This window comes from Oncorhynchus mykiss, chromosome 27 (assembly GCF_013265735.2).
Source record: "Oncorhynchus mykiss isolate Arlee chromosome 27, USDA_OmykA_1.1, whole genome shotgun sequence".
NCBI lineage: Eukaryota > Metazoa > Chordata > Actinopteri > Salmoniformes > Salmonidae > Oncorhynchus > Oncorhynchus mykiss.
This window is the reverse complement of record NC_048591.1, coordinates 13,439,563-13,466,824: the sequence shown is the minus strand read 5'-3', so window position 1 is coordinate 13,466,824 and position 27,262 is coordinate 13,439,563. Positions and strand designations below refer to the sequence as shown.

At 42.9% G+C, this 27,262-nt stretch overlaps 1 protein-coding gene across 3 annotated transcripts; it reads left to right on the top strand.

Annotated features, from left to right (window-relative positions):
- The first annotated feature begins 14,186 nt into the window (after positions 1–14,186).
- On the top strand, positions 14,187–26,331 carry klc3 (kinesin light chain 3). 3 transcript variants are annotated; one of them, XM_036965314.1, is made up of 12 exons: positions 14,187–14,264; positions 20,738–20,966; positions 21,086–21,316; positions 21,681–21,756; positions 21,967–22,195; positions 22,321–22,408; positions 22,671–22,772; positions 23,312–23,485; positions 23,714–23,813; positions 23,990–24,170; positions 24,256–24,322; positions 24,492–26,331. In XM_036965314.1, the coding sequence occupies exons 2-12, from the start codon at positions 20,757–20,759 to the stop codon at positions 24,591–24,593; spliced, it is 1,560 nt and encodes a 519-aa protein (XP_036821209.1). In that variant the 5' UTR covers positions 14,187–14,264; positions 20,738–20,756; the 3' UTR covers positions 24,594–26,331. The 3 variants fall into 3 exon arrangements, with proteins under 3 accessions (XP_036821209.1, XP_021443372.2, XP_021443371.2); XM_021587697.2 differs by lacking the exon at positions 14,187–14,264 and adding an exon at positions 14,686–14,835; XM_021587696.2 differs by lacking the exon at positions 14,187–14,264 and adding an exon at positions 14,718–15,065.
- Positions 26,332–27,262: the final 931 nt, after the last annotated feature.

Below are 27,262 nucleotides of genomic sequence, written 5' to 3'. Positions count from 1 at the left end.
ATACAAGAGGGAAATTGGCAAGGGTACCAGCCAGTGGTTTTATATCAAATTATTTTGAGATGTTCAGCAGGAGTATGAGATATAGCAGGTGCCTTGTGTCTGAGATCTATTACATATCAGTAGTGCAATTACTGACAGATATTAAATCAGAGAGAGCCCCTGTGACAACAAAATTGTTGATGGGTGTGACGCAAACACTTCTAATCCCTCCCATTATGCAAAGTAGGGGGCAGCCAAGAGAAGCTAAGCTCAGTCAGTACTTATTGACGTGCTCAGGGGTTTTCTATTGCAACACTACTGAGGGGTTCAATGTAATAACCAAATGTGTGAAGACTCAATGACCAGGTTCATATTTCAATGACCAAGTTCATATTTATTAATGAGGGAAATGGAATGTGTCTCTGCAATATGTTTCAAGCTTGCTACACTCTGTGGAACAAAGCATTCTCTAAAACAGGTGTTCCCAACCTAGGGGTCCTTCCTTGCTTAAAGGGCAACAAAAAAAATATCACTATTGTTTATACTGATCTAAAACAAAGTATAAATAGGATAGAAACAAGCGGTAAAATGCCCGAAGAACATGCAACTCTGCTGCACATGGGAATATCTTTGGTTTGTCATTATGATATTCAGAAGCCGAACTATGACATTCCAAAGGCAAAGAGTCAAATAAATTAGACTTTGCTTGGGAAGTAATCTTATGCAGTGTGACTCTCTCGCTATCAATTGATCTATTCACTTTCTATAAACTAAAATATGTATCATTAAATTGAGAGGTCATATAAATAATCATAATAAAACATATTTGGTAGTGGAATATTACACTACATGACTAAAAGTATGTGGACACCTGCTCGTCGAACGTCTCATTCCAAAATCATGGGCATTAATATGGAATTGGTCCCCCCTTTGCCGTTAGAACAGCCTCCACTCTTCTGGGAAGGATTTCCACTACATTGATGCAGGGACTTGCTTCCACTCAGCCACAACAGCATTAGTGAGGTTGGGCACTGATGTTGGGCGATTAGGCCTGGCTCGCAGTCAGCGTTCCAATTCATCCCAAAGGTGTTTGATGGGGACGATGTCAGGGCTCTGTCAAGAGTTTTGTTAAACTATGTAGAATTGCAGGAAATGAGCTTCAAAACAAAATGTTCCTAGGTCCCTCAAATTAAACAAAATCAAGCTGGTGGTGTATTTAATATAGGCCTTGTCAATAAACAATAATACATGTGAAAAAGGGGGCCCTGGGGGAAAAAGTTTGGGAACCCCTGCTCTAAACCCCCAGCAGAGTAGCAACAAGACAGGTTTAAGTCTGTGTGTGTGTACATGTACAGTATGAAAACTACCGTTCAAAAGTTTGGGGTCACTTAGAAATGTCCTTATTTTTTAAAGAAAAGTACATTTTTCGTCCATTAAAATAACATCAAATTGATCAGAAATACAGTGTAGACATTGTTAATGTGGTAAATGACTATTGTTGCTGGAAACGGCAGATTTTTTAAATGGAATATCTACATAGGCTGACAGGGGCCCATTATCAGCAACCATCACTCACTCCTGTGTTCCAATGGCACGTTATGTTAGCTAATCCAAGTTTATACTTTTAAAAGGTTAATTGATCATTAGAAAAGCCTTTTGCAATTATGTTAGCACAGCTGAAAACTGTTGTTCTGCTAAAGAAGCAATAAAACTGGCCTTCTTTAGACTAGTTGAGTATCTGAAGCATCAATCAGCATTTGTGGGTTTGATTATAGGCTTAAAATGGCAAGAAACAAATAACTTTCTTCTGAAACTTGTTAGTCTTTCTTGTTCTGAGAAATGAAGACTATTCCATGTGGGAAATTGGCAAGAAACTGAAGATCTCGTACAATGCTGTGTACTACTCGCTTCACAGAAACAGCGAAACTGGCTCTAACCAGAATAGAGAGTGGGAAGCCCCGGTGCACAACTGAGCAAGTGGACAAGTACATCAGTGTCTAGTTTGAGAAACAGACGCCTCACAAGTCCTCAACTTGTGAGCTATGTCATGCCTATCCTCCCCTAATATGACTGACCAAATTAGTCTCTGGCCATGTCCCCATGACCCTCCCATGTGCCCAGTCAACCCCCATCCATCCTCATTATTAATGCACCATGGTCAACAGCATTACCATGACTGCATGTTGGGCACACAACTCACGTTTGCAGCTTATTTGAGGTTTCCTTTTTAAATGGTAATCAACCAATCAATAAAAAATATTAAATCTTGTTAACCAATCAGTCATTTCATTTGTAAAACTTTTGAGATTTGTAGTTCTGCCTTTTGACCATGTAGAACAAGATACACCTACATACAGAATACTGTCCATGCATAGGTTTGATCATTCTGAATTCCGTCTACACACCCGCTCTGCCAACTGAGGCCTCCATGACACATGATGGACTCTCCACCTGGGTGCCTGGGCTCTGCTTGTCTCTGTGCTGGTGTGAAGCCAGACCAGACAGGTTCTGCTTGGTGAGGATGCACTGTGAGGAGACGATAGAGAAGGAGAAGAAGGGGAGAGAGTGATGCACTCTGGGCCAGTGCCACACTCAATTTAGCCTGCCACTTTATCCTCTCTTTGGCTTCAGCTGCCTGGGCTGGCAGACAGGAGGAACAGTTATGTAAAGCTAGCCGCAGCTTGAGGAAGAACGGGGACAGGGTCCCCGTGAACTAGACCCTCACTAAGCCCCTGCTGTGGAAGCTCCAGTGAGCAGGGAGGGAGCGATAAGGGAGCAGGGAGGGAGCGATAAGGGAGCAGGGAGGAAGCGAGACGGGAGCAGGGAGGCAACGAGAAGGGGAAAGGGAGGGAGAGAGAAGGGAGCAGGGAGGGAGCGAGAAGGGGAAAGGAAGGGAAAAGGAGGGAGCGAGGAGGGAGCGAGGAGGGAGCAGGGAGGGAGCGAGAAGGGAGCAGGGAGGGAGCAGGGAGGGAACGAGAAGGGGAAAGGGTCTCCACACACATGACAGCTACTCCTATAAAGCACCTTGTGTTTTATAAAGTTCCTCTGTGATCGGAGTGTGTATGTGTGTACTTCAGAGGAGGCTGGTGGGAAGAGTTATAAGAGGATGGGATCCTTGTAACGGCTGGAATGGAATCAATGGAACAGAGTCAAGTACGTTGTTTCCATGTGTTTGATGTGTTTGATACCATTCTGTTGATTCCTTTAACAAACAACATATGCTGAGCACTTGTTGGCTGCTTTTCCTTCACTCTGCAGTCCAACTCATTCCAAACCATCTTAATTGGGTTGAGGTTGGATGATGCAGCACTCCATCACTCTCTTTCTTGGTCAAATAGCCATTACCCAGCCTGGAGGTGTGTTGGATTCATTGTCCTGTTGAAAAACAAATGATAGTCCCATTAAGCCCAAACCAGATGGGATGGCGTATCGCTGCAGAATGCTGTGGTAGCCATGTTGGTTAAGTGTGCCTTGAATTCTAAATAAATCACTGACAGTGTCACCAGCAAAGCACCGCCACACCATAACATCTCTTCCATGCTTTATGGTGGGAAATACACATGCAGAGATCATCCGTTCACCCACACCATGTCTCACATAGACATGGCGGTTGGAACCAAAAATCTCACATTTGGACTCATCAGACCAAAGGACAAATTTCCACCGATCTAATGTCCATTGCTTGTGTTTCTTGGACCAAGCCAGTCTTCTTATTATTGGTGTCCTTTAGTAGTGGTTTCTTTGCAGGAATTTGACCATGAAGGCCTGATTCACACAGTCTACTCTGAACAGTTGATGTTGATGTGTCTGTTACTTGAACTCTGTGAAGCATTTATTTGGGCTGCAATTTCTGAGGCTGGTAACTCTAATGAACTTATCCTCTGCAGCAGAGGTAACTTTTTGTCTTCCTATCCTGTGGTGGTCTTCATGAGAGCCAGTTTCATCATAGCACTTGATGTTTTTTGCGACGATTTGAAGAAACTTTCAAAGTTCATGAAATTTTCCATATTGACTGACCTTCATGTCTTAAAGTTATGATGGACTGTCATTTCTCTTTGCTTATTTGAGCTGTTCTTGCCATAATATGGACTTGGTCTTTTACCAAATAGGGCTATCCTCTATTCCCAACCCTACCTTATCACAACACAATTGATTGGCTCCAAAAGCATTAAGAAGGAAAGAAATTCCACAAATTAACTTTTATTAAGGCACACCTGTTAATTTAAATGCGTTCCTGGTGACTACCTCATGAAGCTGGTTGAGAGAATACCACGAGTGTGCAAAGCTGTCATCAAGGCAAAGGGTGGCTACTTTGAAGAATCTCAATCTTTGTTTAACACTTTTTCGGTTACTACATGATTTCATATGTGTTATTTCATAGTTTTGATGTCTTCACTAGTATTCTACAATGTAGAAAATAGTAAAATTAAGAAAAACCCTTGAATGAGTAGGTGTCCAAACTTTTGACTGGTACTGTATAGGTAGGGATAAAATGTCTTGGCATGGCAATGGCATAGATAATTAATAGTAACAGCAGCATATTTGATGAGTCAAAAGAGATTAGTGCAAAAAGGGTCATTGCAGATATTCCGGGTAGCTATTGGTTAACTATATAACTAACCATCTAGCAGTCTTATAGCTTGGGGGTAGACGCTGATCAGAGTTCCGTTGGTTCCAGACTTGGTGCATCGGCGGTAGCAGAGAGAACAGTCTATAACTTGGGTGGCTGGAGTCTTTGACAATTTTTAGGGCCTTCCTCTGACACCAACTGATATAGTTGTCCTGGTTTGCAGGGTGTTCAGCCCCAGTGATGTATTGGGCCATACGCATTACCCTCTGTAGCGCCTTGCGGCTAGATGCCAAACAGTTGCCATACTAAGCTGTGATGCAGCCAAGATGCTCAAGGCGCCGCAGAGGGTAATGCATATGGCCCAATACACAGCCAATGGTGAAGCTATGTAACTTTTTGAGGATCTGATGGCCCATGCCTAATCTTTTCAGCCTCCTAAGGCGCAAGAGGCATTGTCGTGCCCTCTTCACAACTGTGTTGATATGTGTGGACCATGATAATTCCTTAGTGATGTGGACACCGAGGAACTTGAAGCTTTCGACCTGTTCCACAACAGCCCCGTCGATGTGGATGGGGGCGTTCCCCGCCCTCCATTTCCTGTAGTCCACATTCAGCTCCTTTGTCTTGCTGATGTTGAAGGAGAGGTTGTCTCTGACCTCCCTGTAGGCTGTCTCATCGTCGTCGTTGATCAGGCCTACCACCATTGTCATCTGCAAAATGAATGATGGCGTTGGAGTCGTACGTGGCCACGCCGTAGTGGGTGAAGAGGGGACTAAGCACGTACCCCTGAGGGGCCCCTGTGTTGAGGGTCACCATGGAGGATGTGTTGTTGCTTACCCTCACCACCTGGGGGCAGCCCGTCAGGAAGTCCAGGATCCAGTTGCAGAGGGAGGTGCTTAATCCCAGGGTCCTTAGCTTAGTCATGAGCTTGGAGGGCACAATGGGGTTGAACGATGATCTGTAGTCAATGAACAGCATTCTCACATAGGTGTTCCTTATGTCCATGTGGGTAAGGGCAATAGAGATTGTGTCATCTGTGGATCTGTAGGGGTGGTATGCAAATTGGAATGGGTCCAGGGTGTCTGGGATGATGGTGTTGATTTGAGCCTTGAACAGTCTTTCAAAGCATTTCATGGCTACAGATGTGAGTGCAATGGGGCGATAGTCATTTAGACAGGTTACCTTGGCGTTCTTGAGCACAGGGACTATGGAGGTCTGCTGAAACATGTACTGTAGGTATTACAGACTGGATCAGGTAGAGGTTGAAAATGTCAGTGAAGACACTTCCAAGCTGGTCAGTGCATGCTCTAACTATGCGTCCTGGTAATCCGTCTGGCCCTGCAGCCTTGTTAATGTTAAACTGTTTTAAGGTCTTACTCACATTGGCTACGGAGAGCGTGATCACACAGTTGTCTGAAACAGCTGTTGCTCTCATGCATAGTTCAGTGTTGCTAGCCTTGAAGCACGCATAGAAGGTATTTAGCTAATCTGGTAGGCTTGCATAACTGGACAGCTCGTGCCTGGGTTTCCGTTTGTAATCCATGATAGTCTGCAAGCCCTGCCACATCTGACGAGCATCGGAGCCGGTAGGATTCGGTCTTGGTCCTGTATTGACACTTTGCCTGTTTGATGGTTAGTCGACGGGCATAGCTGGATTTCTTATAAGCGTCTGGATTAGTGTCCCGCTCAATGAAAGTGGAAGCGCTCCTCTTTATCTCAGTTGAGATGTTGCCTGTAATTCATGGCTTCTATTTGGGATATGTACATGTACTGTACGTACGGTCACTGTGGGGACAACTTCATCTGTGCACTTATTAATGAAGGCGGTGACTGATGTGGTAAACTCCTCAATGCCGTCAGATGAATCCCAGAACTTATTCTAGGTTGTGCTAGGGAAACAGTCCTGTAGCTGATACTGACACTAATTGGGTTTTTGCTTATAAGCAGGAATCAGGAGATAGAGTTATGGTCAGATTTGCCAAATGAAGGGTGAGGGAGAGCATTGTATGCATCTCTGTGTGTGGAGTAACGGTGATCTTAATTTTTGTTCACCTCAAATTCATAGATGACATGCTGGTAGAAATGAGGTAAAACAGATTTCAGTTTTCTTGCATTAAAGTCACTGGCCACTAGGAGCACCGCCTCTTTGTGAGCATTTTCTTTTTGCTTATGGCCTTATACAGCTCGCCGAGTGCAGTCTTAGTGCCAGCATCAGTTTGTGGTGGTAAATAAACAACTATGGAAAAATATAGATGAAAACTCTCTTGGTAAATAGTGTGGTCTACAGCTTATCATGAGGTATTCTAACTCAGATGAGCAGAACCTCGAGACGTCCTTAATATTAGGCAGGGGTGTCAAACTCATTTCATGGAGGGCCTAGTCTCTGCAGGTTTTTGTTTTTTTCCTTTCAATTAACCTCTAGACAACCAGGTGAGGGGAGTTCCTTACTAATTAGTGACTTTAATTCATTAATCAAGTACAAGGGTGGAGCGCAAACCCGCAGCCACTCGGCTTTCCATGGAATGAGTTTGACATCTGTGATATTAGAGATCAGTTGTTGTTAAGAGACACACCCCCTACTCTGAGCTTCCCCGACGCAGCCATTCTGTCCTGCCGATGTATAGAAAACCAGCTAGATTTATATTTACAATATCCTCGTTCAGCCACGACTCTGTGAAACATAGGATATTACAGTTCTTCAGATCACGTTGATAGGATAGTCTCGAATGGAGCTCATCCAGTTTATTCTCCAGTGATTGCACGTTTGCCAATAGAACGGATGGTAGAGGTGATTGATCCACTCTCTGACTTAGTCTTGTTGGGGTTCCCGCACGCCGGCCTCTATAGCACCATCTCCTCCTTCTTCGAGTGTCGGGGATTCGGGTCTGATCCGCAATAATCAATATGCCTTTCTCCTCTGACTCATTGAAGTAGAAGTCCTCATCCAAATGGAGGTTAGTGATAGCTAAAAAAATGCACAAAACAGAAGAATTGGTCAGGAGCCCGCAAAACGGCCACCATTCCACATTATATGCTGGAGTTTGTCAATCTACAATTGGCTTGTTGCTTATTGAAATTAAAGCATGAGTAACAGGCGTCACTGTGCTTGCTTAACATTTAGCTTCCTTCCTTACATGTGTGCAATGGGAGTGATCCTGGATCCTCTGCTTCGCAAACACACGTGACCGCCCCCTTGAAAATGTCTTTGCCAACTACGATACCAAAAAGCTAGCAATTTTATAGCGCAAGTGGAGATATTTCAAGCTGGGGAGTGAGGTTACATTCCAACTCCGTTACACATGCACAGGATAATACATTGGCTTCTTAAATAGGATACTTTTCAACATCTAGGGAAGCCTAGGTAGAAGAGGCCTAGAAGAGGTTGAAAGAGCAGAGAACTTCCCTAGAAGCGATGATGGCTGTACTATACGAAACAGAATATGATACAGGAAGTAAACGCTGGGCTACAGTGACATCTTCTTTGGAATCCACACATGGTGTGACCTCTGAGCGGCCAGTGTCAAACATGTACACCTATGTAGAAAAAAACATTTTACCAGTTTGCAGACCCTTCAAATAGATCCAGCCCTTGAAAGGGGACACCATAAACATATGTGACCTTGTTGCAAAGTGGAATAGAATGAAGTAGAGTTCTAAAGACTAGACAGAGAAGTGGGGTTTGTGTTGTTGGTTTATACTTCTCTCACTGTCTGAGTTTCAGATGCCTTCTAAGATATCGGGTAGCATTGTAGTACCATGTACACTAGATCGTATAGATATTTGTAAAGCACTTCAATGTGTTTAACATTCAATTTCACATAGAGGTGTCAGAGCCTCCTCACAGTACAACCAGCTTACCATAGCCATCACTATTTCAATACTTTAACACATTACAGAATCAAAATAACCTTGTAAGATTGTGTGTGGATTGGTGTTGCTATTCAAAATGGCAGTGGTATGCATCTCAGGGCCCTATATTACATTTTCTATGTACGAATTTTCTGTGCTGTCGGCACCACAGCTTACCTGCCATGGTCAAAATTATAAACAAGCTAGGAGCCTGCTATCAGGCTGCCTATGGAATATACTGTATACTGTAGCTGCAACATGTATGTCTGTAACTGGAGGAGAGAAGGATCAACCCACCCAATCACAAACCAAACTCTACCCCCGAGACCAATGGTATTTAAACCCAACAACTAGCCTTCAAATTGATTACATTTACATCCCTTATCAAAATGAAAAGAAACCAATAAATACATTTACACAAAATTGAATTTTTCAAATAATCTCTCAAAAATGTTTATATATTGTCACATACACATACTCTTAATTTTTTGTCCCCCCCCCCCTCCAAAAAATGAATTCTTACAAAAATTACCAACCCCACTGCAGTTCCCCTCCACTAGGGATTTTGAATACCACTGCCCTAGATTTTTTAAAGTGTTTTAATTGAACTAGGAAAGTCAGTTAAGAACAAATTATTTTTTTTACAATGATAGCCTACCAGGGAACAGTGGATTAACTGCCTTGTGCAGGGACAGAACAGATTTGTCCCTTGTCAGCTCAGGGATTTGATCCAGCAACATTTCGGTTACCGGCCCAACACTAACCACTAAGCTACCTGCCACACCTACCTGCCACGACCTTAGATACTTCTTGATAGCCTAGATCTGAAAGGATCAAATAGGTATGGCAACAATGTATGGCAACATCGTAATGTGTCAAAGGGTAGGTGATAGCTAGACTATAGGTTTATATGTGATTGGTCCTAGGATGATTGAGAAAGTACACATTGTCAAATCAAATTTATATAGCCCTTCGTACATCAGCTGATATCTCAAAGTGCTGTACAGAAACCCAGCCTAAAACCCCAAACAGCAAGCAATGCAGGTGTTGAAGCACTGTGGCTAGGAAAAACTCCCTAGAAAGGCCAAAACCTAGGAAGAAACCTAGAGAGGAACCAGGCTATGAGGGGTGGCCAGTCCTCTTCTGGGTGTGCCAGGTGGAGATTATAACAGAACATGGCCAAGATGTTCAAATGTTCATAAATGACAAGCATGGTCAAATAATAATAATCACAGTAGTTGTCGAGGGTGCAGCAAGTCAGCACCTCATGAGTTAATGTCAGTTGGCTTTTCATAGCCGATCATTAAAAGTATCTCTACCACTCCTGCTGTTTCTATAGAGTTGAAAACAGCAGGTCTGGGACAGGTAGCACATCCGGTGAACAGGTCAGGATTCCATAGCCGCAGGCAGAACAGTCGAAACTGGAGCAGCAGCACGGCCAGGTGGACTGGGGACAGCAAGGAGTCATCATGCCAGGTAGTCCTGAGGCATGGTCCTAGGGCTCAGGTCCTCCAAGAGAGAGAGAATTAGAGAGAGCATACTTAAATTCACACAGGATACCGGATAAGACAGGAGAAGTACTCCAGATATAACAAACTGACCCTAGCCCCCCGACACAAACTACTGCAGCATAAATACTGGAGGCTGAGACAGGAGGGGTCAGGAGACACTGTGGCCCCATCCGATGATACCCCCGGACAGGGCCAAACAGGAAGGATATAACCCCACCCACTTTGCCAAAGCACAGCCCCCACACCACTAGAGGGATATCTTCAACCACCAACTTACCATCCTGAGACAAGGCCGAGTATAGCCCACAAAGATCTCCGCCACGGCACAACCCAAGGGGTGGCGCCAACCCAGACAGGAAGATCACATCAGTGACTCAACCCATTCAAGTGACGCACCCCTCCTAGGGACGGCATGAAAGAGCACCAGTAAGCCAGTGACTCAGCCCCTGTAATAGGGTTAGAGGCAGAGAATCCCAGTGGAAAGAGGGGAACCGGCCAGGCAGAGACATTAAGGGCGGTTCTTGCTCCAGAGCCTTTCCGTTCACCTTCACACTCCTGGGCCAGACTACACTCAATCATATGACCCACTGAAGAGATGAGTATTCAGTAAAGACTTAAAGGTTGAGACCGAGTTTGCGTCTCTCACATGGGTAGGCAGACTATTCCATAAAAATTGAGTTCTATAGGAGAAAGCCCTGCTTCCAGCTGTTTGCTTAGAAATTCTAGGGACAATTAGGAGGCCTGCGTCTTGTGACTGTACGTGTAGGTATGTACGGCAGGACCAAATCAGAGAGATAGGTAGGAGCAAGCCCATGTAATGCTTTGTAGGTTAGCAGTAAAACCTTGAAATCAGCCCTTGCCTTGACAGGAAGCCAGTGTAGGGAGGCTAGCACTGGAGTAATATGATAATTTTTTTTGGTTCTAGTCAGGATTCTAGCAGCCGTATTTAACACTAACTGAGGTTTATTTAGTGCTTTATCCGGGTAGACGGAAAGTAGAGCATTGCAGTAGTCTAACCTAGAAGTAACAAAAGCATGGATTAATTTTTCTGCATCATTTTTGGACAGAAAGTTTCTGATTTTGTCATGTATTATTAAAATACTATGTTATTCCTACACAGGGTCAAGCACATAAACATGAAACAAAATACATCTTTGTAAACAGGTCCATTAAAATAGTGTCTCTCAGTTTGGGTGATGAAATCACATCCATTGAAACCAGAGCCAGTTTAGTCACTTGTGCTGGAGGGGCTATGTTTAGTGCCACAGTGTAAAGTTCTCCATCCACCGGTGCCAGATTGGCTGATTAAATTGCATCGACTCAGCAGTCAGTCTGTCTGTCGTCTATTTACCGATACCTCCTCTCCTCGACCTGTGACTTTAGCACAGTGGATATCTACTGACCAGAATGACATAGCCTAGATGGGGTAATGACTGAGTGGGTTGTCGATGTACATCAGCAGTTTCCCAAAGTAGGGGTCATGACCCTTTTTATTTTTTACTAGGCAAGTCAGTCAAGAACAAATTCTTATCTTCAAAGACAGCCTAGGAACAGTGGGTTAACTGCCTTGTTCAGGGGCAGAAAGACAGATTTTTACCTTGTCAGCTCAGGGATGCAATCTTGCAACCTTTTGTTTACTAGTCCAATGCGCGAACCACTAGGCTGCCTGATATGAAAATGGGGGGGGGGGGGGGGGGGGGGGGTCGCTGGAAAATTTCTCATATCTTGAGAGAAAAAAAACATGCCGGGCCTATACAAAATAATACAGATTATGTGGTGTTGTGTCCCAAACTAGGGGACACCATTGTAACGTTTTTTCTCCTCCTCTTCTGAGGAGGATTAACAAGGATCGGACCAATACGCAGCGTGGTAAGTGTCCATGATACTTTCATATTAACTGAACACGACTCAATACAAAAATAACAAAGTGAATGGAAACAAAAACAGTCCTGAATGGTGACACAAACAACAAAACAGGAAACAATCACCCACCAAACACAGGTGGGAAAAGGCTACCTAAGTATGATTCTCAATCAGAGACAACTAACGACACCTGCCTCTGATTGAGAACCATACCAGGCCAAACACAAAACACAGCATAGAAAAAGGAACATAGACAACCCACCCAACTCACACCCTGACCATAATAAAACAAAGACATAACCAAATAACTAAGGTCAGAACGTGACAACCATGTGGAGTCGCCAGATATGAAAATGGGGTTGCGGAAAAATTTCCAAAATCCTGGATTTAAAAATACACATAAACAGAAACTCACATCAATACCTTTGTCAGATAACACTTTTAAACAAAGAATGTATGATATGTCTAGCAATCAAGAGGAAACTGACTGAACGACTCAAACTCCACAGCTTATGATCTCCAAATGGACGTTGTGAGGGCTGAGATGCCCGTGCATTGACTTTTGTTCGCTATACATGTCGGGGGATGCTTGCTATTCACGAGGACATATTGTTCTGTCTCACGATTCCCGAGCATGAAGCGGCATATGGGATGTTTAGTGTGCTGAATGACTATATTGACGGAAAACAGATTTCATATGGGATCAAATGGTGTGGTGGGCTTTTGCACAGATGGCTCCATCTATCACTGGACTCAAAGGGAATTCCCTGCCGTCTACCTCTGAGCATTAAATGCCACATTCAAAACAACTGGGGACTGTGAAATGGGAAATATCTGACTTCCAACTTCAGTGCATTCAAGACAACTGGGAAGTCGGAAAAAAATAAATAATGTAAACTCTCATCCAGGTAGGAATTGCAACTTGTGAAGTCGGGCCTCTTTCTGGAACTCAGACTTCCCTACCTAATGATCACTGACGTCATGATTTGACCTCATATTTTTCAGAGTTCCCAGTTGAAAGCACCATAAAACTCATGGTAGGCTACCCTAACCACACCCCCCCGTCGCGACATGCATCAAGCACTCCTATCTCATTAGTGGTGATGATAAGATACATTGTGTTAGACTCATTTGCAATTGACTGCCCCACATCGAAAGTATGTGAGGGTGAGTTGAGAAGACAATCAGAAATACTGCTAGACCGTTTTTCAATTGATTGCCATAGCCCCAAATAAAAAGTCAACATTGGCTGTTAATTACATACTTTTTTTCACATGGGTGGGGATGAGAGAATTTTCAGATATCAAGATGGGGTTGTGGGCTAAAAAAAAGATTGGGAACCCCTGATGTATGTATTTTACATCGTTACATTGCTTACTTACTTTACATGTTGCCATGAAGACATTGCATAAGATCCACTACCAGCGCCCACCCCCAAACACACACTAACCTCCACACACTGACTGATACACACTCGTCCAACTGTCCTATGATTCTCCCCTCTCAGGCATGGCCAGTATGTACAGAGACAGCTGTCCAGTGGGCGTCAGTTGATGTAACGTTTGCTTCTACCATTTGCCAAACCCCCTGGACACAGACGCATATATCACATTCCCTGCGATTAACACAGGCTTTCCACAAACCCCTATCTTCTGGAGCTTTAAGCCCCACTGCATACAATGAGCTATGGGAAAACACACACACAATTAAACATTAAACGAACCATCCACTCTGCAGGATTACATGGACGCTGGCTCGCGTTATAATATAGAGGAATGAGGGGATTTCATGGCATAAACCAGGCCTACAACAGTTCAAACCACCGACATTTGGGAGATAATTTGATTAGCATCATAGGAATCGGTAAGATAAATAATTACTTGTGGGGCGAGTAATGATATATTTGACATTGACATCACACTACAAAGAGTGGATTCTCTTTATTACATTGCCAGAGATATAAATCTAGAACAATATTGGTAGGACAGTTTTGTACTGTTATTAACCTCAAATGTTATATTATATGAATTACTTATTTTAGTATGTATATATATTTTGGGGGCTCAGAGGGAACAGAATAGCATTTGCAGACCTAAATAAGATTAAAATAATAAAGGTGCCAAAACTAAGGCCAACTGGCAAATGTAAATATTCTGGTCTACGCCACTGAATTTAGAATTGGGTGTAGAATGCACTGCAGTGTCACTGATGCTGTCAAGCAGCTGCCCTGACCCCTGAGCAGTGTTCACCTAGGACAGGGATGGGAAACTCCAGTCCTCGGGGGCCTGACTGATGTCACGCTTTTGTCCCAGCACCTGCTAACACACCTGACTCCAATAATTAACTAATCATGATCTTCAGTTTAGAATGCAATTAGTTTAATCAGCTGTGTTTGCTAGGAAAGAGTGACACCACTCCGGCCCCCAAAGACTGGAGTTGCCCATCCCTGACCTAGGACATGGGGAGTAGTGAGGCCAAGCTGCCCTTAAAAGGTATGAGTCTGCCTCAGTAGCCACACCAGCCCAGCAGCTGAACCATCAATCACCCAGATCGTATAACTGCCTGCAGACACCCACCGAGTGATCTGCTCTCTGTCTCCCTCTCTCTTCATCTCTGTAGAAGATGCCACTGTGTTCTATAGTCCATGTTGGTCTCTATAGCCTTGCAATTAGTCTCACATTGCTCCTGCCATCATTTCCCATCACTCTGACTTTTCATGCAACCTTTATCTTTGCAATGCAAACTTATACATTAATGTAGCACTTTAAAACTAAAATCTCATTCCATCACAGCCTAATAAATTGACAGCCTGTCATAGAGCAGTATCATTTATATCATATGTATATTATACATAATATATTTTTTATATACACTTTTTTATGCATTTATTTAAAATAAAATGTGAAAAGAGCAGTTTATCTCGGTAACAGTCATCCTTGCAGTCCTGTCTGTGCTAGTTAGTCCTGTCACTCGCAGTTCAGAACACCGACAGATAGATGGCCTTGTCCTCAGAGGGAGATGGCATCAATCTACCGCGGTGCATGGTGGGAATGAACAGATCAGGTAAGCTGAAATGAGACCGTCTGAGCCGCAAGAACAGGTGAATGATTACTGTAGGCCTACTGTTAATGCCGTCGTCCAAAGATACCTTGTTATCTTGGTCCCATAACGAACAAATAGTGGATGTTTTGACGCGAGGAGTCCAATTAACTTTAATGAGAGCCCGAATGAAAAGCGGAGATACGCAACAAAAAGAGGTCGACAACTCGCCAAAAACCTGGAATTAGTAGCAGGTAGGTTCAAAATTACTTTTGTTGATCGTACTCTTGTTAATGTTTTCACATCAACATTTTCTTTGACGTGTGGATCATAATTGTGTAGTTTCAATGGCTGCGTTATATCCCAATGGTATTTTATTTTCTTCTCTCACAGCTGCTTTAATGCCGAATTGTCACTGTATGCTTATAGTATGTCATCAATACATTTGACAACATTTATTTATTTTGATTAATAAATGTTTTTCTTTCTTTATTTGTCTGTAGCCTACGCAGTATAAGTATTCCTATACAATTTAAAACGCGTTGACAAAACCACAACAATGCACACACAGGCCTAACCATCTGTTGTTATTGCCTAATGTTATACAAATGCAAATTCGTAATCTATATAAAACCGTGTGCATTGTGAAGGCAGACAATGTCTAATATTGGAAAACATCCAAATACAATAGCTTATGGAACAGTCCTCCTGTACACGCGTACATGTTGTTTATCTGTCTCTGACTGGTATTGCATTTTTCTGACAGGATGCTCCTCTGTAGGCCACCATCCAATTTATTGTAGGCCTATGGTAATTGCTTCTCAATTTCTCATTTAGGTCTACTGACCTGCCAAAGTGTCCTAGTAAGTGCATAAAAAGGCCAAAAGAATGCATTATAAAAATGATATATTCTAATTTTCTTAAATATATTATATTTTCTTAATTATGTAAATATAGAGCTGTAGGCCTATTCATCCATAAAATGTGAAATTTACTCATTTGGTTTGCACACAAAAAGTATGATTATTGCATTGAAGTTTCACATAATGCAACAAATCTTGTCTACTTTCTATGACTGACATGATTAAACCTCATGTCATTGTTAACAAGATATAGTACCTTAAGATCAATTTCTCAGAAAGAAATGGGTAAATCCATTTGAATTCAAACCCTTCCATACATACAGTGCCTTCGGAAAGTATTCAGACCCCTTGACTTGTTCTACATTTTGTTACGTTACAGCCTTATTCTAAAATTGATTCAATTGTTTTTTCCCCCTCAATCTACACACAACACTCCGTAATGAAAAATCAAAAACAGGTTTTTGGACATTTTTGCTTATCTAGAAGAAAGACACAAAAAAAATTATATTACATTTACATAAGTATTCAGACCCTTTACTCAGTACTTTGTTGAAGAACTTTGACAGTGATTACAGCCTCGAGTTTTCTTGGGTATGACACTACAAGCTTGGCACAACTGTATATGGGGAGTTTCTCCCATTCTCTGCAGATCCTCTCAAGCTCTGTCAGGTTGGATGGGGAGCATCGCTGCACAGCTATTTTCAGGTCTCTCCAGAGATGTTAGATTGGGTTCAAGTCCGGTCTCTGGCTGGGCCACTCAAGGACATTCAGAGACTTGTCCCGAAGCCACACCTGCGTTGTCTTGGCTGTGTGCTTAGTGTCGTTGTCCTGTTGGAAGGTGAACTTTCGCCCCAGTCTGAGGTCCTGAGCATTCTAGAGCAGATTTTAATCAAGGATATCTCTGTACTTTGCTCCGTTCATCTTTGGCTCAATCCTGACTAGTCTTCCAGTCCCTGCCCTGAAAAACATCCCCACGGCATGATGCTGCCACCACCATGCTTCACCATAGGGATGGTGCCAGGTTTCCTCCAGACGTGGCACTTGGCATTCAGGCCAAATAGTTCAATCTTGGTTTGGCCTGGCAGCCAGCTGTAGGAAAAGTTTTGGTGGTTCCAAACTTCTTCCATTTAAGAATGATGGAGGTCACTGTGTTCTTGGGGACCTTCAATGCTGCAGATATTTTTTAGTACTCTTCCCCAGATCTGTGCCTCGACACAATGCTATCTCGGAGCTCTACGGTCAATTCCTTTGATCTCATGGCTTGGTTTTTGCTCTGACATGTACTGTCAACTATGAGACCTTATATAGACAGGTGTGTGCATTTCCAAATCATGTCCAATCAATTGAATTTACCACAGGTGGACTTCAATAAAGTTGTAGAAACATCTCAAGGATTATCAATGGAAACAGGATGCACCTGAGCTCAATTTTGAATCTAATAGAAAAGGGTCTGATTACTTATGTAAATAAGGTATTTCCATTTTTAATTTTTAATTACATTTTCTAAAATGTCTAAACCTGTTTTCACTTAGTCGTTATGGGGTGTTATTGAGTTTTTTTATTTAATCAATTTTAGAATAAGGCTGTAACATAACAAAATGTGGAAAAAGTCAAGGGGTCTGAATACTTTCCAAAGGCACTGTATTTGCCCATTGCAGAAGTGGTCAGAAAGTGACTTTTTGGACATGAATGCCAAAACATTCAAGAGAAAAAGGTGCTCCAAATTGACCCATTTTGCATACCCCACCATAACCTGAGACATCCATGTCTTCATCACTGGAAAAAGACCACATTTTTTTACCATTAACGTAAATTATCTAAAAACATTTAAAGGGAGATTTTTTTTCTTCCCATATTTGCATATGTTGCAGCTTAGACCCTATTTTACATAATTTGAGGTTTTTGTTGTTCCCGCCATTGGTTGAGACACAACATGCTCTTGAATACAGGTTGAGTGTCTTGTTTTGGCTGATTTATGTACTAAAATGGGAGTAGAATTTACATTTCAACTTTCAAATGGTACCATATGGTTGGAGTTTCACATATCAGAGAAGGTTGACTTGAATCTGTTTTAAATGATACTCAGTCTTCTATAAGAAACCTATTGAAATCATAAAAATATAGATAATAGACATGAGATGCCATTCGACTGAGGGTGGACCGGCGGTCATCTTTTGTGGTAGTAATTAGAAGTTAATGTCAATTGAATTTATATTCCAATGGTGTACCAGCTAAATGGCAGGGGTCTGAAGGATAGGTACATTTTCTCAATTGTTTTTCTATGATTGAAATGACACCCACCCTGTATTCAAGAGCAGGTTTTGTAAACGATGGTAGGCACAACACAAAAACCTCATTTACGTTAAAGGTTTAAAATGACCATTTTTATTTAAAAAATGTAATGTTTTACGAAATAATCCAATAGTTTGTCAACACTTTGTGAGCTTTTAAATGACATCAAACTGAACCGTTAATATTTTCCAGTGATGAAGACATACAAAATGTGTCAACTTTGAGTACTTTTATCTTCTGATTTTTTAAATATATATATATTTTTTTAAATCTCTTTTAGTCCTCATTTGGACTAATCTTCCAAGAGTCCTTAAACATTAAAATAGAATTTATAATATGAACACAATTTCACATATAAACACACTGTTACAAACAGACAGACATACACTAACATATTGACCAGATAAATACTGATAAGGTCCAAGAAGTAACTTTTTGACCACTCCTTCCGTGGGCGAACATGTATGGAATGTTACTGTATGTTTAAATCAAAATATGTCAAAAAGGGATTGAATTCAAATGGATTTACCCAAGTATTAAATAAGAGCACCGCTCTTTTCAACATTAAATCTGTTATAGGTCCTTTATAAAACGACTGCAGCGTGAGTCCCAATCAATTCCAATGACCACTGTTGTTTACAACTGTCATATGCTGCCCTCCTCCCAGGAGCCACTAGTAAACCGATATCTGTGTGTTAATGTATGGTCTGCTGCAGATGGCCTGCCTTTTGGTGTTATGCGGATGCTGCCTCCTGCTCAGGCCCAGCACAGCTCCCTCTTGTTCCCCATAGACACCTGTTTCTCCTCTTAGGCTCTTGGCTTCACAGCGCAGCCCTCCTGTCTTGTACCCCCGTTAGTATTGGTATGGTGGAAGGATGATCAGAGGCCTTTTATGCTCATGATTCGAGTTCAGGCTGCCCATCTGGTCTTTGAGAAGCCAACATATTATTATTTTTGTAATCATTTTTTGAAACCATCCTCTGTGCATCAGCATGTTATTGCCACAGGGAGAAGAACACATAACCAGAAATATGACACCCACTACAATTGTATTTATTTGTATCTGAAGCAGGTCATGGCTGGTCTTGTATTGTGTTTTCATTTCATGTCAGAACTGCACTCCAACCATATGATTAGACCTGGTCTTGCTGGACCCATTGTCATTGTACTACACATCCCACTCCAACCCCTCAATGTGGCATGATGCCTCACCGACCAGGAAGTAGGCTACATCATGTGTTATGACTTGTCATTGTACTACACATCCCACTCCAACCCCTCAATGTGGCATGATGCCTCACCGACCAGGAAGTAGGCTACATCATGTGTTATGACTTGTCATTGTACTACACATCCCACTCCAACCCCTCAATGTGGCATGATGCCTCACCAACCAGGAAGTAGGCTACATCATGTGTTATGACTTGTCATTGTACTACACATCCCACTCCAACCCCTCAATGTGGCATGATGCCTCACCGACCAGGAAGTAGGCTACATCATGTGTTATGACTTGTCATTGAACTGGGCGGCTGTCGGCTCCAGGCTTTATGCCTTCGGGCTCACAGGAGCAAAATGGCACCGTTGTACCAGGATGTGTTTTACATACAGTCCCATTGGTGTTTTTGTTGGCTATTCACTGTTTCCTTTGGCTGCCAGAATGCATAGTCATGGTTCTGAAAGTTTGCATAAAAATCCCCAGGCAGATCACTTTACAGTTTCAAAGGATCTGACAGGCTGTCAGGGCAGCATACCGTTATCGTTGTTGACACCCCCCTGTGATGGTAAACATAGGCTACACTTGTAGTTTTGCACTTTGTACAGAACTTGGAGGATAATAGTATGTTCTGATAAGATGTTTTGTGAAACAGCTATAGGACAGATAAAAATGGATTGTTGTCATTATGGTAGGCTTGTGTGCTATTAGTCTGGTTTAGCTTATTAGAAGTGGCAGCATTTAATTATGTGCTAGCGGTAATATGGCAGTAATATGGCTAATGGATACACTCCACAGTGTTGTGTTGGACTAAGCAGACAATGTGTAGGCTGACCATAAATCCTTTCTCCTCTGTGTGTGTGTCTGTATTTTACTGTAACTCTCTAGTCACAAGACTCTAGCATACCGGCAGTGGTGAAAGTATAGTTGTATATCTATAGCTAGTTGGTCAGCCTACACATTGTCTGCTTTAGTCCAACACAACACTGTTTACTGTGGAGTGTTAGCCATTAGCCATATTACTGCTAGTGCATAATTAAATGCTGCCATTACACACCAATGTTGGACCTTTATTCAATTTGTGTGTCCCATACGTGCATATATACTGAGTATACAAAACATGAACTCTTTCCATGACAGACTGACCAGGTGAATCTAGGTGAAAGCTATGATCCCTTATTGATGTCACTTGTTAAATCCACTTAAATCAGTGTAGATGAAGTGGATGAGACAGGTTAAATAAGGATTTCTAAGACTTGAGACATGGATTGTGTATTGGTGCCATCCAGAGGGTGAAGTAGTAGGTGCCAGGCGCAACGGATTGTTTTAAGAACTGGAACGCTGCTGGGTTTTTCACGCGCAACAGTTTCCTGTGTGTATCAAGAATGTCTTCACCACCCAAAGGACATTCAGCCAACTTGACACAACTGTGGGAACCATTGGAGTCAACATGGACCAGCATCCCTGTGGAACGTGTTCAACACCTTGTACAGTCCATATGACCGTGTACAAATATTTAAAAAAATTGAACCTTTCTGCCTCCTCCTCCATACAGGGTTGAGCTGAGAGGCACCATGCTGTCGGGGGAGGAGATTCTGTGCAGCACGCGGCAAGTGATAGCGGGCCTTGAGGCGCTGCGAGGTGAGAACCACACCCTCCTGGACAACCTGCAGGAGGTGCTGGAGGACCGGCCGGTGGCCGAGAGTGGCAGTGTGGAGCAGGAGAAGAGTGGCATCATCCGCCAGTCTCTGGAGAGGATAGAGCTGGGCCTGGGAGAGGCACAGGTGGGGTCATACTGGAGATGGCAGAATGGGTGAAGTTGTATTTTGACTGTATTGGATGTGTACATGTTTATATGCACACCTACTTCACTCTCTCGCTCTCTTTCCCTCTCCATCCCCAGGTGATGATGGCTCTGTCGGCCCACCTGGGCTCCCTGGAGGCGGAGAAGCAGAAGCTGCGGACCCAGGTACGGAGGCTGTGCCAGGAAAACCAGTGGCTGAGGGACGAGCTGGCCGGGGCCCAGCAGAGGCTGCAGGACAGGGAGCAGGTGGTGGTCACGCTGGAGGAGCAGAACAGACACCTGCAGTTCATGAGCAGTATCCGCAAGTACGACCGGGAGTCGCCATCACCGGTAGGTCACAGACCACCACAACCAGGGTCGTATTCATTATACACCAAACGGGGAAGAAACAGACTGATACAGTGAGGAACTACCAAAACTGCTCATATTCGTTTTCCATTGCACAATGTTTTGCTATGGTGTACCCTAATGAATATGACCCAGTGCATGTCTTTGCCTCGGCTTTTATGTTATTACTAAAGCTAAGCTGTTGGTGGCTTATCAGAGCAGGTTGCTATGTGTTTCTCTGTATAGTTCATAGTTAAACCTTTATTTAACGTGCCTAGTTAAATAAAGGTTAAATAAATCAAATAAAAATATAGGTACTTCTCTCCGCTCTGTACTATCGATCTAGTTATGTTTTCTATGTCGACAGGATGACAAAGAGACGGGCTCCACCAAGGAGTCCCTAGATGACCTTTTCCCCACGGACGAGGAGGAACAGTCACAGAGTACGTGCACTCGTCAAATGAGCCGGATATTCTTGTCTGTCTATCTGCTGTGCAGACGAGCTATGCATGTATGTTTGTCGATGTCTCGGTGTGACTCTGTGTTGTATAGTCTGTCACTCGCTGTGTGTATGTCTGTATGTTTGTGTTAATTAATATTTGTGTGTCTGTATGAATGACTCTACCTCCCTCTCGTGTCCTCCTGTCCCCCAGTATCTCAGCCCCACGGTAGCAGTGCGGCAGCAGCGGCCCAGCAGGGAGGCTATGAGATCCCGGCCCGCCTGAGGACCCTTCATAACCTGGTGATCCAGTACGCCTCCCAGGGCCGCTACGAGGTGGCCGTGCCCCTCTGCAAACAGGCTCTGGAGGACCTAGAGAAGTCCTCAGGCCACAACCACCCTGATGTGGCCACCATGCTCAACATACTGGCTCTGGTCTACAGGTGAATGGAGCCACGTTAGCCTAGCATATCATCCATGCTAGCTCTTACTGTGGGGGATTTCCATAGTGTGGCTGGTTACGTTAGCTGTATGCTAAAGCTAAAGGCTGTTTTTCTCTTCTCTGCAGAGACCAGAACAAGTACAAAGAGGCGGCTAACCTCCTGAATGACGCGTTGGCCATCCGGGAGAAGACCCTGGGCATAGATCACCCTGCGGTATGTTCCTCTATAGTGAAGTTCAAGCGTCACCAAAATGGACAAAACAAGAAGTCTAAACCATGCATAGCTAATGGCTTTCCCCAGCACAGTGGAAAAGCAGCTACAGTATGTAACCAGTGGTGTAGGGTAAATGTTTTTTTGCCCAACAGTTTACCCACCAGAACGTATTGAAGGTATTGGGAGCGTTTTCTTTTTTCACCGCGACCGGCGATCAGAGAATATCACTGGATGTAACTAACAGTACTGTATTTGTTTATAGGTGGCAGCCACACTCAACAACCTTGCTGTACTGTATGGAAAGAGAGGGAAGTACAAGGAGGCTGAGCCACTGTGTAAGAGAGCCCTGGAGATCAGAGAGAAGGTAATGAGGCAGTAACCTAGCAGCAACGTGACTAGAAACCCTGCCCTCTGATGGACCAATGGCAACTCTGCAAGCATTCTGTAGTATAGCACTCCTACAGTACTATATTGTACTATCATTTCTCAGTCATGCAAGCAAAAAATCACATACCTATTACTCATTACTTCTTTCAACAATAAATAATGACTTGTTACTCCCTGGGATAAGTAATTTGTTACACTACTCGTTATATTACGTTGCGCGTCCTCACTCGATGTAAACAATGTCGTGTTGCTTGCAGTGGAGAGGTGCACAATTGACATTTTACTGTTATATTCTTGACCTACCAAATCAAAGAAATGGGAGTATGTTTCTGCCACTATTTATCTCCCATCACAAATACTTATTTGGATCAGTGACTGTAATAGGAAATGAATGATAACATCAGTAACAATCAGTTTATCAGTAACCGTATAATTTCAATTGGAACAGTAACTCTATGTTATAATATAATTATTACCCAAACCTGTTAATCCCCACCCCCCTCGTGTCGTTGGCAGGTGTTAGGCATGGACCACCCTGACGTGGCAAAGCAGCTGAACAACCTGGCGCTGCTGTGTCAGAACCAGGGCAAGTACCAGGAAGTGGAGCAGTACTACGAGCGTGCCCTGCACATCTACCAGAGCAGGCTGGGCCCCGACGACGCCAACGTGGCCAAGACCAAGAATAACCTGGTGAGGGATGGAGAATAGGAGAGGGTGAATGGAGGGAGGGGTATAAAGGGGGGGTGGACATGGTTGGCATGGTCACTGGGCTAGATGCTACCATATTATGTGTGTGTGCGTATAATATGCTATGATTGGGGAGAAGTGGGGGACTTTGACCCAAGCTGCATGCGTGTGTCTATCTGAGGTGTGATAGTGCTATTTGTGACTCTAGTATTGCTGTATTTCTGACTACAGGCTTCATGTTACCTGAAACAAGGGAAGTACAGACAAGCTGAGGCTCTGTATAAAGAGATCCTGACCCGGGCCCATGAAAAAGAGTTTGGATCTGTGGATGGTGAGAGCAAACTCATAATATGATCTTAGAAACCTGCTCTCTAGATTCAGTAGCATTTTGATCCAAAAACGGTATATGTATTGGAATTGAAAATGTACCTCAGATTTGTACTGTAAATAACTAATTGTACTGCATGATGCCACTGATATGCATCCTCTGTGATGTTGGTGTCTCAGGTGATGTGCGGGACATCTGGACCCACACGGAAGAGGAGGGCTCCATGCAGGATGGGCTGGGCAGTCTGAAGCGCAGCGGCTCATTCACCAAGCTCCGCGAGTCAATACGCAGGAGCAGCGAGAAGCTGGTCAGGAAGCTGAAAGGAGTCGGACCTCAAGATACCACGCCTCGGACTCCTGGGTAAAGACCAAGTCCTCAATCTGCACGTGTTAGCTCTCAAAATGATGTCCAATTTTTTTACTCTCTCTTTCTTGTTCTCCCTCAGGATGAAAAGGGCTAATTCTCTGAATGTGCTGAACGTGGGTGTGAGGGAGTGTCAAGAAGCAGCAAGGGTGAGCAGCAGTTTCTGGCTTATTCTCACATTTCTGTACAATATGATTGTTATAGTGTTTATTCATCCTTTCATTTTATGTGTTTCATATCCTAAGGCATTTCTCTGGCTGTGTGTCATCAAAATTAATGTGTATATATAGTGTTATAGTGTTTTGTATGGTCTTCCAGAACCCCTGCAGCCTGACAGAGAACCGAACCCTGAGCTCCAGCACCCAGAGTCTGGCACGGCGAGGATCCCTCAGCTCTGCACACTACACCTCTGAACACTAGCCCCCCCCCCCCCCCCCCCCCCCCCACACACACACACACACACACACATCCAGGAAGTACTCTCATACAGCTCTGGTCCCTACTCTCCGTCTCAGTGAACCTACATGGGTCACTGCAACCCCCTTCCCTTGCTCTGTTTTTAAATCGAACAATGATCCGTTTAAGTTTGTTTACTGCACTATGTTGTAGCGGGTGGAGGTCACTGATACTCCTTGCCTGCTAGTTTTATCCCCTGGTGCCCCAGTTCTGAGGTATAGATTAGGATACACACAGCAATGAGGACTGGTTTGAGAGATGCAGATTGAATCTGTTTCAGACCAGATTTAATAATGCTCTGTACAAGGAGGGAAAGCTTGAATTCTTCAACGATTGTTCACAATTATGAACATCTTGATATTTGCATTTTAACTGCAGTTGGGTCAACAAGTAAGTGTCTGCAGCTATTGGATGTTATCCAAATTAATTTATCTATGCATGCAAAAAAGTTCTTATTTATACAATGTGCTTTTTAAAACGTGTTACATTCTGATTGTATCTCCTTGTGTCCATTACCAGCGGTACTCTTTTTGGCACTAGGTGATTTTAATTCCACAATTTAAAACATATTTACTAATATCTATTGAATGTGATGCACAAATAGTGTATTGGCTTCCATGTTAGGTTGTGGTAAAGTGCTCTCCTTATTCCACAATACTAGAGCAAAATCTGCACTTCCCAGTCTAGCGGTAGAATGCAATTTGTCTAAGGCTTAGCATACTGTAAAAATATGTTTGTACAATGTTTAGAAGATTTTATTATGAGCAGATATAAAAAGCTTAAGCTATTTTGATAGCCCAAAAGTAAAAGCACTATGTGCCTGTATGTAATATCTTGTTTTTTTTATTTGTCTCAGTTTGGGATACATTTACTTTTTTGGATAGCTAGCTAATTTAAATTCCTTCTGAAACATGTTTTTAAAATGATTTGATTTTGTTGTCTATGCATCCTACACAGGATGTTATCAAGAGTAAATATGCAATTCGAGGGACAAAAAGTGATTAATTCACTGTGGTGGTATTTCCAAGTGATCATTTAAAAGGGTGGTAGAGGAGTCACTATTGTAAAAAGATTGTTAACCCATTGGGGTGGATGGAGGGAGTTCAATGTGGGTTGCGAAAAGGTCGCGAGTTTGAATCACAATGAGTCTTGTTTTCCAACCTTAACCAATCACATTTCTCATTTGATGTTGACTGAATAGCTGTATACATGTGGGAAACAATTGTGGAACCCTTCCTCATGCTGCTGCAGTGGACTAGGCACTGGGACAAGAACCAGAAGGTCACAGGTTCTAATCTTGCCCTTTCGTTCAACGATCAACTCTGGCCTAAAAAGAGGGCACAATCCGACTGTGGACAAGATCAGGACACAGAATGCATGTTAGCACCATGTACAGTATAAACAGGGCTATAAGCTGACAAAGCACAAGGGCTCTATTCAAACGGTGTCAAGCTTTTCATATGCAGCGTTTTACCATGAATGCAATCTCCATTAACATTGCCTTGAAATTTCAATCACGCTGAACTTCAGTGATACAGATTGAATAGAGCCCTCCCTACATCTTGTTTATGTAGAATTATGTTAGCTGTTACATATGGAGAGCTTTCTTTGCAGATTGTCAATGTTATTGAAAATTACAAATATATTTTATATCAGGAAACCATAGCAGACAAATGTCAAATAAAGTATCTCTTCAATCCACTGTGTTCATGCTAGCCTTGTCTGGGTATGTTTCATGATGTACATGTTGTCATGACGTGGCCCTTTCTGGGTCTAGATCATGTCTTCTCACTCTCTCCTACACCCAGGTTCTGTTATCTCAGGTTGTAAATTCCTGACGGAGACTCTTCCCCCTTTTCATGCAGAGACCACAGTGAACAAAGGAATTAATGTGGCCGAACTCCTAAATCCCCAAAATGGGAAAATGAAACAAAATGTTCACTTATGAGGTGAGAATGGTCTGTGGACACTTAAGGGACAGGCATGATGAGTGTGTTTCATTTGGTGACCTCAGAGAGGTCAGGAAACACACAACTATTTCTCTGAATGTGTACATTTCTCAATTATGGGGTTTGCATCTAATTCTTGTATAAAATTAGTCAAGATTCAAGTATTTGTGAAATGTGATGTTAAACCTTTAATGTGAGAGAATTGTATTCCCTTTAAAGTTTAAATAAATCATTGGCCCGCCCGTGAGCACAGACATGATCAGGCATCGTAGAACCGCCTTTCCTATTGTTACGAATAAAAAACCCTCCTGAGGAAATCCTCTTTAGAACGCACATACCTCGGTGTTAACTGAGGTGGCACAGGTTTGAGTGCCAAGACTGAGCAAACCCACAGCGTGAGTTATGATTGCGAATTGTTATTGAATTCCTAACCATACCACATGGAGAATTGGCTACACGGCTGGAAATGGTTAAACTCAGACTATAGATCCATACAGAATAAGAGCAAATCTTAGATACTAATTACATAAACATCTGAGAACATTTCTGAATGGTACTCTGAAGTATCCATTCTAACCACGAAAGACTGATCTTCAGGGAACAGAGAGAGAGACTCGGATGAACTCTCCAGCAGACGGACCAGATTCCAACAGAAAAGTTCAACACATGGGCGTAAATATATAT

What these genes read in the sequence shown, in the direction of transcription:
- klc3 (XM_036965314.1), top strand. Translation starts at nt 20,757, where the DNA reads ATGCTGTCGGGGGAGGAGATTCTGTGCAGCACGCGGCAAGTGATAGCG. An exon ending in ATACTGGCTCTGGTCTACAG is followed by an intron (nt 22,196 to 22,320) that starts GTGAATGGAGCC and finishes TCTTCTCTGCAG; the next exon opens with AGACCAGAACAAGTACAAAG. An exon ending in CCAAGACCAAGAATAACCTG is followed by an intron (nt 23,486 to 23,713) that starts GTGAGGGATGGA and finishes TTCTGACTACAG; the next exon opens with GCTTCATGTTACCTGAAACA.